A 16,423-nucleotide genomic window follows, 5' to 3' on the forward strand; every position below is an offset into this window, starting at 1 on the left:
AAACAACAAGACTTTAGCTGCCTGGAGGATTAGTTTTATGACTTGGATTGATAGTGGGGCAATTGCATGTCCTATTTTAACACTCTCGCACTCATTGTAGTGATTTATTAATAGTTATGTCTTTTATTATGGGAAGCATGGATATTTTGCGATGGATATTATGACTATTTTAAAAAAATTTTCCTTGTTACAACAAAGATGAGCACAGGAATAATTTGAAAGAGTCTATGTTGTTCCAAGTTAAGCAAAACACAGCACATTCTCATTTATATTTAATTAAATTTGCGGTTTCCGTCTGTTCTGTCACTAGGCAAAACACAGATACATTTACGTTTACATTCTTGAAGAACATTTACGATTGAAATGATAAACGCTGCATTTTCTCCAAAAAGTTTCATTTAAATTAAATATTTCATAGGTTCTATGTGCACTGATATGACTCTGCAAATTTATTTAAGGTTGTGTTCCTAAATAAATAACTTTATTATACATTACATACAATGTATTGAATTGTCAACTATTTAAAAAAAATAAACACTGAGAAAATACAGAATTAAAAAATGACTTTAAAAAACATCCTGGTTAGTACCACTCAATTGCTTTTTATTTATATAAATAAAAAAACAAAATGGTTCATCATCAGTCACTTACTGACCATCCATCAACCGCTTGTCCCCAACAGGATCGCAGGGGGGCTGGAGCTGATCCCAGGCCAGGTACACCCTGGACAGGACGGCACATAGAGACAAAAAACCATTATGGGCAATTTACAGTAGAGTTATCAATTAACCTACCACGGGGAGAACATGCAAACTCCACACAAAAGTGCCTGGATTTGAACCAGGAACCCTCTTGCTGTGAGCCGACAGTGCCTGTATATGACACCATGTCTAAATCACCCCAAGCATCATTCTCTGCGCTTTATGTTCCATATAAAAGTTTTTATAACGAAGCATATCAGAAAACATAAACACCAATACAGATAGATACCGATATGTCTTTGACAGGCTAATATCAGCTGATATATATCTGTCTGGTTCTGTTATTGACCTAATGGAACGTGATTATGACCTGTTTATTTTGAGTGTTTGAATTCAGCAGGACTCTGAGAAGTGTAGCTTTTAGCATCAGAAGCCTGTCAGACAGATTAACAATCACACTACTGTACTCAGATTGTCAAACCAACCTGTGATTGCAATAACACTTAGTGTAAAGTTGTACCTGCTGCCATAATTCACGGCGGGGGCAGGACTTTCTCACATTGTCATTCATACTATCTCACAGGAGGCTGAGATGTTTGGCACCCTTCCAGTCACATACTTTTGGCTTCCAGGGTGCACACAGTGGAGCTGTCCTGCAGAGTATGTTTTCTGATTTATCAGCATTACATACTGTATATGTAATACTTTCTTGGTCTCCAACCCAGATGCATTTAAATCCAAAGAAAAGACAGCAGAGCAGAGACACTTACCTACCACCACCACTTCCACCGGGACTGAGCAGACTGGACACAGAGATGGAGACCGGGACCCAGTCGGCCTCTCTGGAGTCAGGAACATCCTTCCTGTTAGCCCTGAAGACAGGTACTCAGACAGCTGGCCTACAACTTTGGAGGTTTTTGGGTTGTTACTTGTAAATGTACCTGGACTATACGAACTAACATTTACGTCACTTTTGTGTTATCTTAACTCTATTTTGATATTATTTGGTATTTTCTTATTTTGAGTCATCTTTTTTTTCTGTCAGGGCTCCAACCTTGATCTTCAGGGAGTGTGTAGAGGAGCAGCTCAAAGTGCATGACATTTCTGAGCCAAAACACCTGCTGGTATTTATTTTTTTTTTTTTGCTTTTTCTTTAAACCCCAGGGATATGTTCAATTTTTACACTGCAAACAGGACCTATACATAGAAATTAATGGAGAGCTGTCAGGGGTCTGCTCCAGCCTACAGTCCGTACTTGATCCTTGAACCAGCGATGATCTGGTTCCCAAGCCTAGTCCCCATGGACTGAGCTACTGCTATTAGTATAATTATATACTGCAAAAGTAGAATATATTATACAGTAGTTTACTGTGCTATAATGTCCTGTATTATTATTTGACTCCACCAAGATGACCTTATTTTACATAATAAACAACCAAAACAAACAAATGTATCAAATTACCAAACCTCAAACACAAAGAATGACTTAGCCTGTATTACAGGATTGCAACTTGTTAAATTACATTGCTGCTCTTTCAGTCTAATGAGTGTGATTGTTACATAAAACCACGACGGTCATAAAACATGATTAAAAGAATAATATACAATATATATACTACAACAGCTTTGCCAAGCCTTTCGTCACCAATGTTTTAACGGCATAAAAATATGAATAGGAAAAAACATTACTAAAATTCTGTTCCTATACAACTAAATTATAGGATTTATTCTCAATTGTGTTTCGAGGCATTTTGTCCCAGATTATGTTTGTCATTGATGTATCACAAATACATTTCTAACCAAAGTCTGCGTAGAGCAGAGGTTGGGGTGGATGGATGGGTCAAACAAACAGGACTTCCACCCAGGAGACTGCTGTTTGTGTCCTGTGTGTGCATCCCTGGGTTCATCTCTCAATTTCTTTCTCTCTCTATCCCAACTGGTTAAGACAGTTGGCCGTCCACCATCCTGCCTGTTAAAAGGAAGGTTTTTGTTGACCATGTTGCTCATGGGGGAATTGTTGGGTCTCTGTGAATAGACTGTGGTCTAGACCTCCTCTATATGGAAAATGTCCTGAAATAACTTATTTTATGATTCAACACTAGAAATAAATTGAATTGAAAACCAAAACTCAACCTTAACTTGTTTACGTAACATAAATTACATGACAAACTAACCTTTTTAAAAATAGTGTAAAAAAGTGTAAAACCCATTTTAAAGCACTTTCTAACTCATCTCTGTGAAGAGCACGATAAAAATCTATTTGACTGACATTAATTTAGCGTGTCATTTTGTGTTGAGCCTGCTATAGCCCTTTCAATCTCAATCATAAATTGGATGAGAGGAGAGGCTGATATATTAGTATGTAGCCAAACTTTTCAGTGTCAAAAACCCAAATTATCACAAAGATTATAACCCATCCAATCAAATAAAAATAAGTCCAATAAGGCTAAAAAACAACTCTGGATATGGAAACGATGCATTCTATTAAATGGCAATTTAAACAAGTGCTTGTGACTCTGAAATAACTTTTCTTTAATCTTTATTTTTCAGAACCTCAGTGGGCTGATGAGGTTGGCAGAGAGACGGCAGGGTGAAGACATTTCCAGGATGGACAGAAATAATTTGAAGGTCTCTGATCAGCAGGAAGTCCAGTGGAGGGCTTCCCTCAGCCCGCAGATACCCAGCAGGAAGTTAACCTCTGGCATTCAGAGGCACGACTCTGCCCCCTCAACGGTCTTTAAAGATGAAGCAACGCAGCTTGAAAATTTCAAGTCTTTGACCTTTCAGCCCGAGCAAAGCGGAGAGTTCGGGACTTTACAAGACTTTTGCTCTGGTTCATATAATCCTCAGACAACCGAGTGCAGCCAGAGAAAGACCCAACCAGAGATCCAGGCTCAGGTCCGGAGCCAAGAACAAACTTACTTTGACACACAACCTGAATATCTGCCTCTCGGAGGAAAACAGATTACTGATACTCTTGCAACAGAAAAAGAAGAGAAAATTAGACAATTACAAGAGAACAAGTCTAGAGAGAAATCCCTTTTGGAGGAAAAAGAGAACAGCGATAACCTTCATTCAAGAGAGACAGAGTGCATGATTGATCAATCACTCTCTGAGCCAACACCCTCTGTTAGCAAGTCTTTCAGGGGAAAAAGGGTGAGGCACCAAGAAATGGAGGACATGGTTGAAATTACAGGAAAGATTGCTGACAAAGTGAAAGGTCAGTTTGACTTCACAGCACCTTATAGACAAACGGCTGTGAGCTCGTGTGTTGCCACCTCAGAGTACCTGTGTGAATCAGCCCCGCAGCGAAACAGCACACATGTCTTGACAACCAAACATCTCAGCGCTGCATATGAAGCAGACTCAGGGCAGCGTTTCAACATTTCCCCCTGTTTGGGGGACAACAGCACTTCCCCTCGGGCCGGGAGAAATCAGGAAGTTATTGTTAGTTTTAAGACCCTGAACGACCACATGGAGAGAGGCTCAAGCTTACACATGGAAACTCTATCCACAGGCTGTGATGAAACAAAAACATATTTTCATCTTTGCCAATGCAGAGAGTCAAGACAGGAAAGTAGCACAGGCTCAAACTGGTTCAAAGGTCAAAAACAAGCTACAACAACAGCAGCTTTTTGTCTTTGTGCGCTAAACAACACAGGTCAAGTCCCAACACCTCTGAAACGCAGTACATTTCCCACGCATTCCGCTACAAGAAGCACTATTGGTGGTAGTAGTGGCAGTGAGGATGAAGATAACCCGTCCTCCAAGTGTCACCAGTTTCCCAAGCCCCCATCCCCTCCTCCCTGCCACGGCCTCCAGGATTCCAACTTAAACCTTTCAGAGGATGATCATGCCAGCGAGGCTGAGGAGAGATGGATGTTCCCAACGATAGAGAAACAGGACCAGGGTCCTGGATCTGGAGGAGGGCCTCAGCAACAATTGTTTTCTTCAAGCTCCAACAGAGATGATAAAACACAGGTTGATTCTAATGGTAAGTCGTATATTTAAAGGCCCCCTTCAATGACATTTTTCAACCTTTTTAACATGGTCACATGGTGTTTTTTATTAGGATAGAAGACATATCATGAGCAAAATGAGTAGTTGGCACCTTGGCTGAGCATTTGACAGTCTCAAAAACATGGACTCAGACATGGCTTCATGCTTTGCGTACCTTAGGAAACAATCCTGTCAATCATTTTAAAGACACTGTAGCAGCTGTTATTGTATTTTTCACATTCACAACCACTAAGGCTGTGTCAGCCACTTCCAGTTACAAGCTGACAAGCTAAAAGACAACATAAATAATATAAGATGCTAACTACACACACACACAACCACACACACACACACACACACATGCACAAACACACTACACTACACTTATCATTCTGGTCGCTGACTTTCGGCGCATTAGACAAACATCATCTGACTGAGGCGCAAACATATACAGTACGGCTGAATCTCCCTCGATGTTCCTAGCCATCTTGATGCACACTGTTGGCCTCGGCTAGATGCTAGAATGGAGTCACTAAAGGAGTCTCAAGCTGGCACCCAGAATTTGTCAATGGGAGAGAAAGTGTAAATGTGCTTCCAGCCCAACCTTAACTTTTTATGTAAAACAAAATATTAATGATAGCAAACTATTTATAACATACTTTGAAGGAAGACTGAGTCTGCATTTTAAAAATGTTCTAGTTTTTATTGCTCCTTCCAGGATTCAGTTATTTTTACTAAATAGTGTTCCATGGCGACTATTGATGAAAAGCCTATATATTGGCATTGTATGTAAAAGCACATACAGGGCTGTATTTTTCAACTGCACGGTGTTTCGGAGGCATGCTAAGTGCACTTGGACCAGGGGTGGCACCAGAAAGAATACATTATCATATTATATCGTAATAGGTGTAGGCCTAAGAAGCTTATTATCCTGAGAAGAAACTTGTGTTCTTGGATGGGCAGTTTTGAATATAAATATAGTCCTAATTTTTGCCAATAAATGTATATAAAAGATTATCTGAAGATTAAGGAGACAATAATAAATTTGAACATATTCTTTAAGTCTTTCTCCATTCATAAATGTGTTTTGTTAATTATTACTTCACTTGAATGTTTGTTTTTAAAGCATACGTACCTTTGACTATACAGGGAATTTGCCTGATTCTGCTTTTTAAAAATCAATTTTTTTATATCTTCACGTGTAGGAGTTCAGAAAATGATTCACCCACTGAAACCACAACTGAAACCTGATGATCCATATGGCACAAAATTGCTACAAACATCACAGGGATTTCTGAGGTACAAACACCTTGTGATATTCTGAGAGCATACAAAATGGATTTTTAAAAAAGATGATATCTACTTATATATCACCAAATCAACAATCTGTCACATCAGCACTGCATGGGCCAGGAAGTAGGTTGGTGTCATTTTCTTAGCAGTTTAGCATAAAGCCCGCTTAAGTTTAATTTCTGGTTTATCATCATATCGTTTATTTTCTTCTACAGAATGCATGCACATATAATGATTTGATAGGATTTCGTGGAACAAAAAAACGCTATTACACTACTGCAATTATCGTAATTCAGTGTCATACTGTAGATAGTTTCATCTAAACAGTTTCCAAGATTATTACGGCGGCATAATGGAGGGTGTAGTTGTCAAAAGACCCTGTTTTTGTTACAGACATAAATGTTGTTAATAATCCCCTGACTTTTATCTGGCTTTATCATCAGGTATCTTTTCTAATTTGTCTAATACTTTATGAGCAGGAATACTTGCTAAAACTCTAAACTAAGACGGTGAACATGATCAATTGTATCTTAGTCTTTTTGCTTTGTTTCTAATATTTTGCATTATCTCCTAAGTTGCTCTGTTTATATGCAGAGAAAGAGGGGTTCAGACAGATGAGCTGGAAGGGGGCTGCAGAGGAGATTTCTTCCTCTCTGACGTGACAAATCAACGCAGTCTGTGCAAACTGGAAACCAGGGAAGTCCAGGTCAGTTTTTGTTGGAAGGGGAATGCAGCTGTGTGTCAGACCAGACTTATGAGAAGTAGACTAATGTTTGGATTGGATTCAGTGACTCAATAAATATAAGTAGTAGTATGTCACCTACAGTAATACAACAGCTTCCTCCATGCATTTTTAATAGTTTTGAGCTACAATATATTAGGCTATAGTAACACAGATAGAGACTTGTTAGACTTGTTGATTCAATTCAAGGACTGTGTTTACATGCATGAAATATTCCACAGCATTGTCGCTGACAAACCTTGTATCTCCATATTTTGTCCTCTTTCTTCATAAATCAGTGCTATTGGTCACCCTTTACATCTGTGTGGGTTTTTATAAAGCTTTAACCAATGGAAATCTTTAAAAAAAAGCTCTATGACTGATTCTGATTCACCTTTGAATCCTCAAACTGTCTGCAAAAATATTCCTCATATTCCGACAGCAACGATTATTCCGTTTGAATATTCCAAATAAGGTATAGAGCAATACTAGGGCAATGCCTGTTTGGAGCAGGCTGATTGCTTGGCCTCCAGCAGTGCTACATGCAGCACTTCCTTTGGTCCTCAGCAATACACCTGCCAAGTGTGAAGTCAATTGGATAAACACCTCTTGAGATCGGCGACAGACAGTTTTACACACAGAGAGATCCCTTGCTTTGTAATTAGATACACAGTTTGTGATACAAGGTCTTCTGCCTGTCCACAGTCAGTTCTGGTGGGAAGAGAAACACTCCTACTTTTAATTATCCTGACAGATTTGAATATCAACAGGTTTTTTGATATGTGTAAACATTGCAACAATGACCTTTTCAAGGAGTGGTTGAAGGAATGAAAGAGGGAGGCTATGTTCTCCATCGGTGGAACATGTATCTATTTATTATCTATTTTGTAAACTGCATGTTATGTTAGAGCTTAGTAGGAATATTGTCCTTTTTGAAATATTGTCATGATTGGAATATTTAGTGCATGTAAGCGTGGTCATTGTTGATTTGGGTGTTTTCAGGGTTTCCTGACAATAATAAAAAAGATGAAACTCCTGCATATCCTTCAAACTGCAAAAATATTGATTTGGCAGCTATTACAATGCAGTGTTGCTTAACACACTCCTCCAGTGTTTCTCATGACATCATTGGGCTGTTTCACAACATCTCCTCTCCTGCCAAGCTGTATACACATATTTTATTGCACCTCCTAGACATGATGGAGGTGAACTGCTTCCTTGTGAATTTACTGTATCTGTGTCAGAGCCACAATACAGTAATTTACTATTTTGCATTTCTAAAACACTGATTCCAGTATTCCCTGAAGCCATGAATACCACCCACACCTACATGAGTGTATGTTGCAGAACTGGTCCCACCAGTGTTGTTTCGTCGTTTGTATTCAGTAGTTAACAAGCTCCTTAATAGCAGTACTTCAGCAATACTTTTAGGTAGCACTTCCAGGAACAAGAGTCTGACGTTAATGTGAAAAGTTACTCCACAAGATTGAGTCTTTGTTGTAGTAGATGGTGCCACACACATGAGGCAGGGTGTGCTGGGAAATCACCTGTAATTAATATGACTAATGTTGAATTTACCTGCATAACTAAAAAGTTGTTTATGTTAATATTTGTGAAATTAGTGTTGGTGATTTATACTTTGGCAAATGTGACAGCAGCACTTAATCGACTATGAATGACTTTGTGTGGTGGGAACAGAGCTGGACAAGTTGCTGCCTGTTTTGATGCAGCTCACCTGCTTGTCATACTGGAAACGATAAGCATTACCTTTTGAAAGTAAAAAAAATGTCAGGAGACGTGGTAATTATTCAGCTGCCATAGAAACATAACATACCGACAGAGTACTGTGCAATCAGTGTGTTTGTGCAGTGTTAAACAAGGCCGTAGGTGTCAGGATTACAGGGGGCTTGCAAAAGTATATTAGCTAGACATAATTAGATCTCAGCTTCATTATCTGTTTTAGATTGTAATGTTCTACGTGTTAGAATTACAAAGAAACAGCTGCAGGCAATTCACTGTGTCATGTAATGTCATGAGTTCTTAAGAAAAGACTGAGTCAGATCTTATTCTTGGCCCATCAGGAACACAGAGAGCTCGTCCTCTCAGGTAATCAGCATGTCTGCATTTCTCTTTCCTAAAAACCAAAACAATTGACCGAAAACGTTTTGCCTTAAGAACCCTCTAAATGTGAGCTGTCGCAGCATAGCTACACTATAGCACTCTGCTACCAGTTTATTAAAAAATTATTATATTATGACAACAACAGAGCATGACGGGCAAACATTTTATATACAGTATACATATATTTTTTCTCCAATACCTTCATTATATTGCATTTTGTCCAGAAACTTGTTAAAAAATGAAAAAAGAAAATGGTTTAGTAAAGTTTTTTTGGATGACGCACCCCAGTTGTCACTTTCGTTTTGACTTAGCTTGGAGCCCTTTGCTGTTTCCTGAGGGAGACTCTTGTCATCAGGTGTGATGCAGGATGGTTAAACACAGCATGGCGTAAATCTGGACAAACATTTACAAACATACTCCCACTACTTAAAGTCAACATATAAATGAGTCAGTGCATAGGGTCATATCGTGTGTGTGTGTGTGTGTGTGTGTGTGTGTGTGTGTGTGTGTGTGTGTGTGTGTGTGTGTGTGTGTGTGTGTGTGTGTGTGTGTGTGTGTGTGTGAATTTGTGTTTGTGTGTGTGCGTGCGTGCGTGTGTGTGCAGGCCCTCAGGCAGCAGGTGGAGGCTCTTTGGCAGAAGTTCAAGCAGAGAGAGAGTGATTGGTCTGTAGTTCGACACCAGCTGGAGGAGCTGATGAGAGAAAACTCTGAGCTGAGGAAGAAACTCTCAGTTACGCCACAGTGCCGCCCAGTGGACGACCGATGTACTGCACAAAAACACACTGAACACCAGGAGGGACAGACAGAGGTAAAATATACTGTATGGTCTTCTGTTCAGGTCACAAATCATATAAATCATATCAACATGGAAACTCCAGAATATATTTATCCAGTTTTTTTATTTAATCTATCCAGAATTGCTTTGTATCATGTTGGTATCAAATTTCTCGAGTATATAATACACTGTTAAGTGGTCTTTAAGCACCCTGGCAATAATTTATGAGAACGGACAAAAGATGGTGTCAAAGCACTGATCTCATTACGTGTCTATGCCGTGCAAGTGGATATGCGGCCCTGTGCCAGTTCTGTCACTGCCCAAACTAGATTTTACCCTCCCCACTTAAAGGGTTACTTTGAGTTGTTATAGAAAAGGTGAAAACAGTTGTACTGACATTTAAATAATCATGGATTCAAGGTCTTTCAGGGGTAATATAGATAATATCTCATATAAATAATCATAATAAACGTAATTTTCCCTTTTAAAGATCTACATTTTCCTCGACATCGCTAATAAACGAGCAATCAAACACAGCAATCAAAGCTTTTTAAAATGTGGTACAGACTCTGACAGTGAGGGGGAGGCAATGTGTTGGACCTAAAATAATCAAAGCACTCACTTAGTTTTGAGCCTGGACTGTGGGATGTTTAAGAACATTTTTTCAGAAGGTCTGAGTAACATTGGTTCAGAGTATTGGGTTATATGTTTAAGGGGTTGAAGATTGGAGGACTTTGAATGTGATCAGGAGGATCTTGAACTGAATTTCAAAGCATTCAAGAAGCCAATTTAAGTCGACCAGAATGGGATAATGTGTTCTCTTTGTTAATTTAATTAGAACTTTTGTACTAATGACGGTTTCTTTATCTTCCGAGACGGAGCAGCTTCTCTCCATCGGGTGCAGCCTGGAGACTTTCATCAACGGGACAAGGAAAGTCACTTCTGCAGACCAGAAGACAAAAACTCTCTCATTCTTCAATGGAGACGTCAAACACATTTTGGAAGATGGGAAAGTGGTGAGCTCTGTGGCTGCCTCATGTTCATGGTTATATATACCGAATATATATATTTATAAATGTATATTCATTTGGATCACTGAGGTCATTTGTTTGTGTTTGTTACAGGTGTATTACTACGCTGGTTCACAGACGACACAAACCACCCACCCAAGTGGTCTGGAGGTCCTTCACTTCCCCAATAAGCAGATTGGTAAGAGATGGCATGGACTGACAAATATGACAAACATCTGTCAGGGGAATGTTACAGTTTGAGTTTTATACAATATTCCACATTATAAATTCCTCATCTTTAAAGTGGCTGTTATTTCTATAAAAAAAAATATTTTAAATGTGAAAATAGTAGTGAGGAATAGTGAGTTTGTTTATCTTTTCAGCTGCTCTTAAAAAAATCTAAATAAATGAACAATATAAATCATAATATAAATAAAGAAAATTAGATTTACTATGATTTATTGACAAACAGATTAACCAACCTTAATACAATTAAATTATACATTCTAACAGAAGCAGTACAAATACATGTCTTATTCATTGTTAAATTTACAATTCTACTTGGCATTTCCCTTAAACATTTGCTTCTTTCAGTTAAATTTCAATCACTCACACAACGATTTGTATTACTAATCATCTATGACAGCACTTATGAGGAGCAGAAAGGTTAATATATGTCTTTCATTTATAATATAACCTCTTTCTGTAACAGAGAAGCGACACCCTGGGGGAAAGAGAGAGATCTTATTTCAAGACCAGACCATCAAGTATTTGGAGCCTGACGGCAGAGAGAGTACGATCTTCCCTGATGGCACAATCGTTCACCTCTCACCGTAAGACTTCATGGTGCCTGCAGGGTCAGAAAGTCTGTGGAGCCCAGAAAGACTAGCTGTCATTAAAGTGGCAGTTAACAGGCAAACCTTATCAATAAATTAAAAATATATCAAAATCCCATTATGTCGACATCTGTCAGTTCGCTGGTTACTTTATGGTGAACTACATGAGGCAACCACCAGCAAAAGGACAGATGTCGACTTAATGGGATTTTGATATCAAACGCTTAAGATATGGTTTAGATATTATGATGGGAAATATTCAAACCTCAAGTCTGTTTTTTACTCCTTCAACATTCCATCAGATTTTTTTATTTAACCAGAATTCCTTCTTCCATATTTGGTATGTTTGGAAACTTCGGGCTCTCCACTAGAATTCAAAATTAAAGTCTGTGGTGAGTGTGAAATAACAGGCCCGCCTGTCAGTAGGATGGAAGAAAAAATATTTTAAAGTATATTTATAGTGTATAGTATATTTTAGTGAGATATGACAACAGAATGTGAACACCAAACTACAGACACTGTTAAGCGGTATAAAGAAATTGCAGGAGGGGAAAACTTCTCAAGCAGCTATACTGAATACTTGAAATACTTTTGTTCATCACAGACGATGAAGAGAGTTTTTAAAGTCTAACACAGTAGGCATTCACTCAGCCAAAATTGAGGCAGAGGCAAGGAGTGTGTCACAATAACCATACTGCCATACTATTGAGTATGCCAGAAAGATATGTAGTATAATATCTTCCTGGTGATTTGAACCCCCCCTTTCCCCTCATGCACATTATCATCATCAGTGTTTGTATTGTTTACTGAAGTATAAAAAAGCACTCACTAACATTGCACTGGGCCTTATCAGAGACTTAAAGGAGTCACTTCTTCATTGTGCTCTCCGGATTTTTGTCTCTTCCAGGTCAGGTGAGAAGACGGTCGATTTCCCCAGCGGTCAGAGAGAAATCCACACTTCTCAGTACAAGAGAAGGGAGTATCCTGATGGGACGGTTAAGACCATCTACACCAACGGACGACGGGAAACCAAGTACGCATCAGGCAGAGTACGCACCAAGGAGAATGACAAAGTTACCATCTGACATCTTAAGTGTGAGAGTGTTGTGTGTGTCTAGGGATGTAGTGATGGGAGGAGATTGGAGATGTTCTCACATTGTAGATCTTTGTATTTTACTCTCATGTTGCAAGTCATTTATTACTGACTACTATTTATTTTTAGAAATTGATTGACAATTTCACAAACGGGGGTTCAATATTATTATGACCACTTTTCCCTACTTGCTGTTGTAAACACTTGACATTCAAATTCACAAAGAATGGACTGCGGCCACTGATGGCACAATGAATTGTGCATGACTTGCAACCACTATCTGCCCCGTCTCAAAGTTCGATTCACAAAAGATATTGCGCTAAGGACATTACAGCGCAAACAGACAAAGTTTTGCAGCTGAGTGCAATTTGCCCCTTTTTTCATGTGATTGCAATAATCAATGTGGCAAAGTTGGAATGCTGCCTTTGCACCAAGAACACAGAAAAATGACAGAGAGAAAAAGAGTGCGAGCTACAGATCCTGACAGATGAGGTTCAGAGGCATTTCTTAAAACTTCAGCCAAGGAATTTAAACGTGGCAGACAGATTTTCACTGTTACTGTGTATGGCTGTTAGCGCTGATCTTTGCCAATTGGACTGTTGGGACTTTTTTCTTATTTGTGCTGGTTTAGCAGCCACAAAAGCCACACTATCTTTTTGTGAATTCACCTGTGAGTGAAAAACTTAAGTGAACAGAAACTAAAAAAAAATATAAGGACAAAAAGTCTTTGCAACAAAGCCAAACAGAAAAAATACACCACTAAGTGGGTTTATAGCATTGCCTGAGCAATGGAGGATCCTTTGGCCCCCACAACAGTGAATCAAAATCTTCTTCACTGTCTGTCTCTTTCTGCACCTCCTCCTCTTCCCGCCTCATCTTCTTGCCTGATGTGGCCAACAGAGCGGTGAGTTTGTGAAGCTCCTGTATAATGATCTTCACATCCAGTTTATGCTGCGAGGCCCTCAGAGTGGCCTCATTAAATGGGAACGTCCGTATGAAGTCTCCAACTCTGAGTGGAGGAACATGTCTGTTCAGTGATGTGGTTCTCTCAATCCTTACTGGTCTGTGACTCCCACTGTGAAATAATAACATTTTTTTTTTTTTATGAATGGTTTAAATTGGAGAGCATTTTGTGGGTTACAGTATATTTTTACCAATTTCAAGCCAAAAAATGTGGTCACAAAATGTACAAAACTTTGTATTTGACCAAGCTTCCAAAACTAGATTTAGGTCAAGAGAAACTAAAATTATAGTATGAATGATATACTAATAATGATTTTAATACTTTCTTGAAGACAAGCATTAGTAATAATAAAGTAAAATTTTCTACAAAGACGATACATTGTAGTGTTTTTGTACCGAAAGCACAGCAGTACTGCATTTACCTGTAAATGTTCGGGAGCTTTGAACGTCTGAATCCAACCCCCCCATCTGGGATATCACGTATCGAAGAGGAAACGTCTGCCTCTCCCGAGAGCTCGGTCTCAGCTTTTGTTTCAGTGTCGTCATGGTTTGTAACCTCAGACACGTGAAGACTCCTGTTGTCCGTCAGCCACGGTGCAAGAGCTGGACACGTCCGTCTGTTGACCATTGACACATTTGCCCTTGAATGTTGGCCGAGTGTCAGGTTGTCGGTGTAGGTTTTGTTGGCTGTGGTGTTAACTATTCTGCCCCTAGATGCATATATCTTGTTTAAGTCAACAAGGGGAAGATGTCTTTGGTAGTCGGCTGCAAAAGCATGTTGTCTCGTATGTCTTTGGTTCATCTTTTCTGGCGGGTGAAGAGTTTTTATCAGAGGGAGTGTCTGTGAGGACTTGCTCCCAGTCCTTCGCTTCTGAAATGTGGTTTCTTTAAACATGGGTATTGAAACATGTGAGGGGTGGTTAGCATGGACACAAGGCTGTGTGAAACCCTGTCTCTGATAGGCCCTCTCTCTAAAGCTGTCCATCAATGTATAGTTCATCAAATCGATCAGATCGCTGATCAGTCCTTTCTTCACTGTAATATCTGCTTGGCAGTCCAAAGTCAACGCAGGACTATAGTTGACCTCCAGCAGCCATGGTTTCAACATGGCGTCAATCAGGATGTCGAAGCCAAACAGCTCCACGCAGTTTGAGCAGGAGGGGACAGAGGAAGCGATGGTGAGGAGGGTCAGAGTGACGATGTTGTTGATCCTTTGCCACAAGAGAAGCTCATTGATGTCTTGGCTGTGGAGAAAATGCCTGAACTTGCTCATGGTCCACTTGCATCCTTGACCCACTCTCTCTTTTTCAGTTTTGTAGAAGGGACCAAACTTATTGATGCTGGTGTTGGTGAGATGAGCGTACAGGTTATGCAGAGAGGACAGGTTGTGCTTCTCGGTGGCAAAACGCACCAGGCCTTCTTGATGAATGTAAACAGTCAGCGGGTGAAAGCTCTTCACACACGCATAGATCCTCAGGTCGAACTTGTAGCCAGAGATCAGCAGAGGGTCACTGATGTACCGCTGTACAATCACAGAGCAGTCGTAGACCAAGTCCTTAATGTCCTCGAAGATGAAGATGCCTCTGCCTCTGGACAGATCCACGGGCTTACATATCCAGTAGACTGACGGCACTCTGGTCAGACGCAGTTGGTCGTATTCAGACAGGAAGCGGGTGAAGTCATTGGGGAGGATGAAGGCGGTGGGACTGAAGTCGTAGAGGGCTGAACCAAACGTGGTTCTCATTCTCCTCAGGTTGCGTGCCAGACAGTCCTTCAAAAAAGAATCAGAAATCATTAGTTAGAGTGTGATTATTTTGACTGAGAAGAACAAACTCTTTCTAGATGATTTCTAGCTAGCAAGTTCCAATACCAACTTTTTTAAATTTCACGATTTTGTAGGAAGAAAAAAATCGAATCTTTTGCCACTCTTTGCTTTGAGAAGCACTGCAAAATGTTGCTTCTGCAGTTCTTCAGACACTGACACAAATGTTAAAAATGTTTAAGTTAATCTCAAGCTGAGTTTTGGTGTACACACTTCTCATTCTTGGTTATAAAACAGATCAAGTAATCAAAACCAGGGTTATTGTACACCACATTTAGATTAATGCAACAACAAACCTGAGCCACAGTAAAACAGATTCAATATATCCTTGTTTTGACACACTTTTTATTAGAAAAGTGCAAACAAAGGGATGATTCTGGTCAGCGGACAGCAACAAAATCACTTCACCACAAAGAACCTGTCAGACCATCATCACCTTGCGTGTGATGCCAACAGTTTTGGGATGGTGGTTGAGGCGCTGCCATGGCAACAGGTTGTGATATTCTGAGGTGCGAAACGCAGAGCCTCGCCAGTAGAGGTTCCAGTCTTTCTCCTCCTGTTTTCCTTCATCATATTCCTCCCATCCTCGCTCCAGAAGAACCTCCCTCACCACCTCTGGACCTCTGTCATGTAGTCTGAACACCAGGGATGCAGCCATGAAGCATTGTAAACTGTAGATACAGCACATATGGATCATTGTACATTGCAAGCAGGAACAGCTAATAGCTAATTGTGCATACTGTTAATGGTGGTAAACAAATATAACTCCAAACTGGGTTCACAAGAGAATACCAGCACAGGTAATGATAAGATCACCCCAAGGGATATAAATCCCGCCTGAATGGGACGGAAGGTGTTGAGCTACATTCAACTTTAACAAAATATACAGTTGCACAGTTCATGTTCTGGCTGGTCTCGCAGCTCTGGCATGTATAAGCTAAAGCACTTACATGGTAAATCTGAGAAGCCCAATTAAACCTGACACTGTCACATGCACAGGCTTCAGTGTGCCAGCTCATGAACAGACAAATTAAATTATTGAATATACTGAACTTTGTCACATCATTTTCTGAACAAGAAATGAAAAAG

The 16,423-nt window shown here is 39.7% G+C and overlaps 1 protein-coding gene across 1 annotated transcript; it reads right to left on the reverse strand.

Annotated features, from left to right (window-relative positions):
* Positions 1-13,308: 13,308 nt before the first annotated feature.
* ttll2 (tubulin tyrosine ligase-like family, member 2) lies at positions 13,309-15,992 on the reverse strand (the record flags this gene model as incomplete). Its single annotated transcript, XM_083934562.1, has 3 exons — positions 13,309-13,624; positions 13,935-15,283; positions 15,771-15,992. The coding sequence occupies 3 exons, from the start codon at positions 15,990-15,992 to the stop codon at positions 13,309-13,311; spliced, it is 1,887 nt and encodes a 628-aa protein (XP_083790688.1).
* Positions 15,993-16,423: the final 431 nt, after the last annotated feature.

Source organism: Echiichthys vipera, assembly GCF_963691815.1.
Source record: "Echiichthys vipera genome assembly, chromosome: 19".
Taxonomy (NCBI): Eukaryota; Metazoa; Chordata; class Actinopteri; order Perciformes; family Trachinidae; genus Echiichthys; species Echiichthys vipera.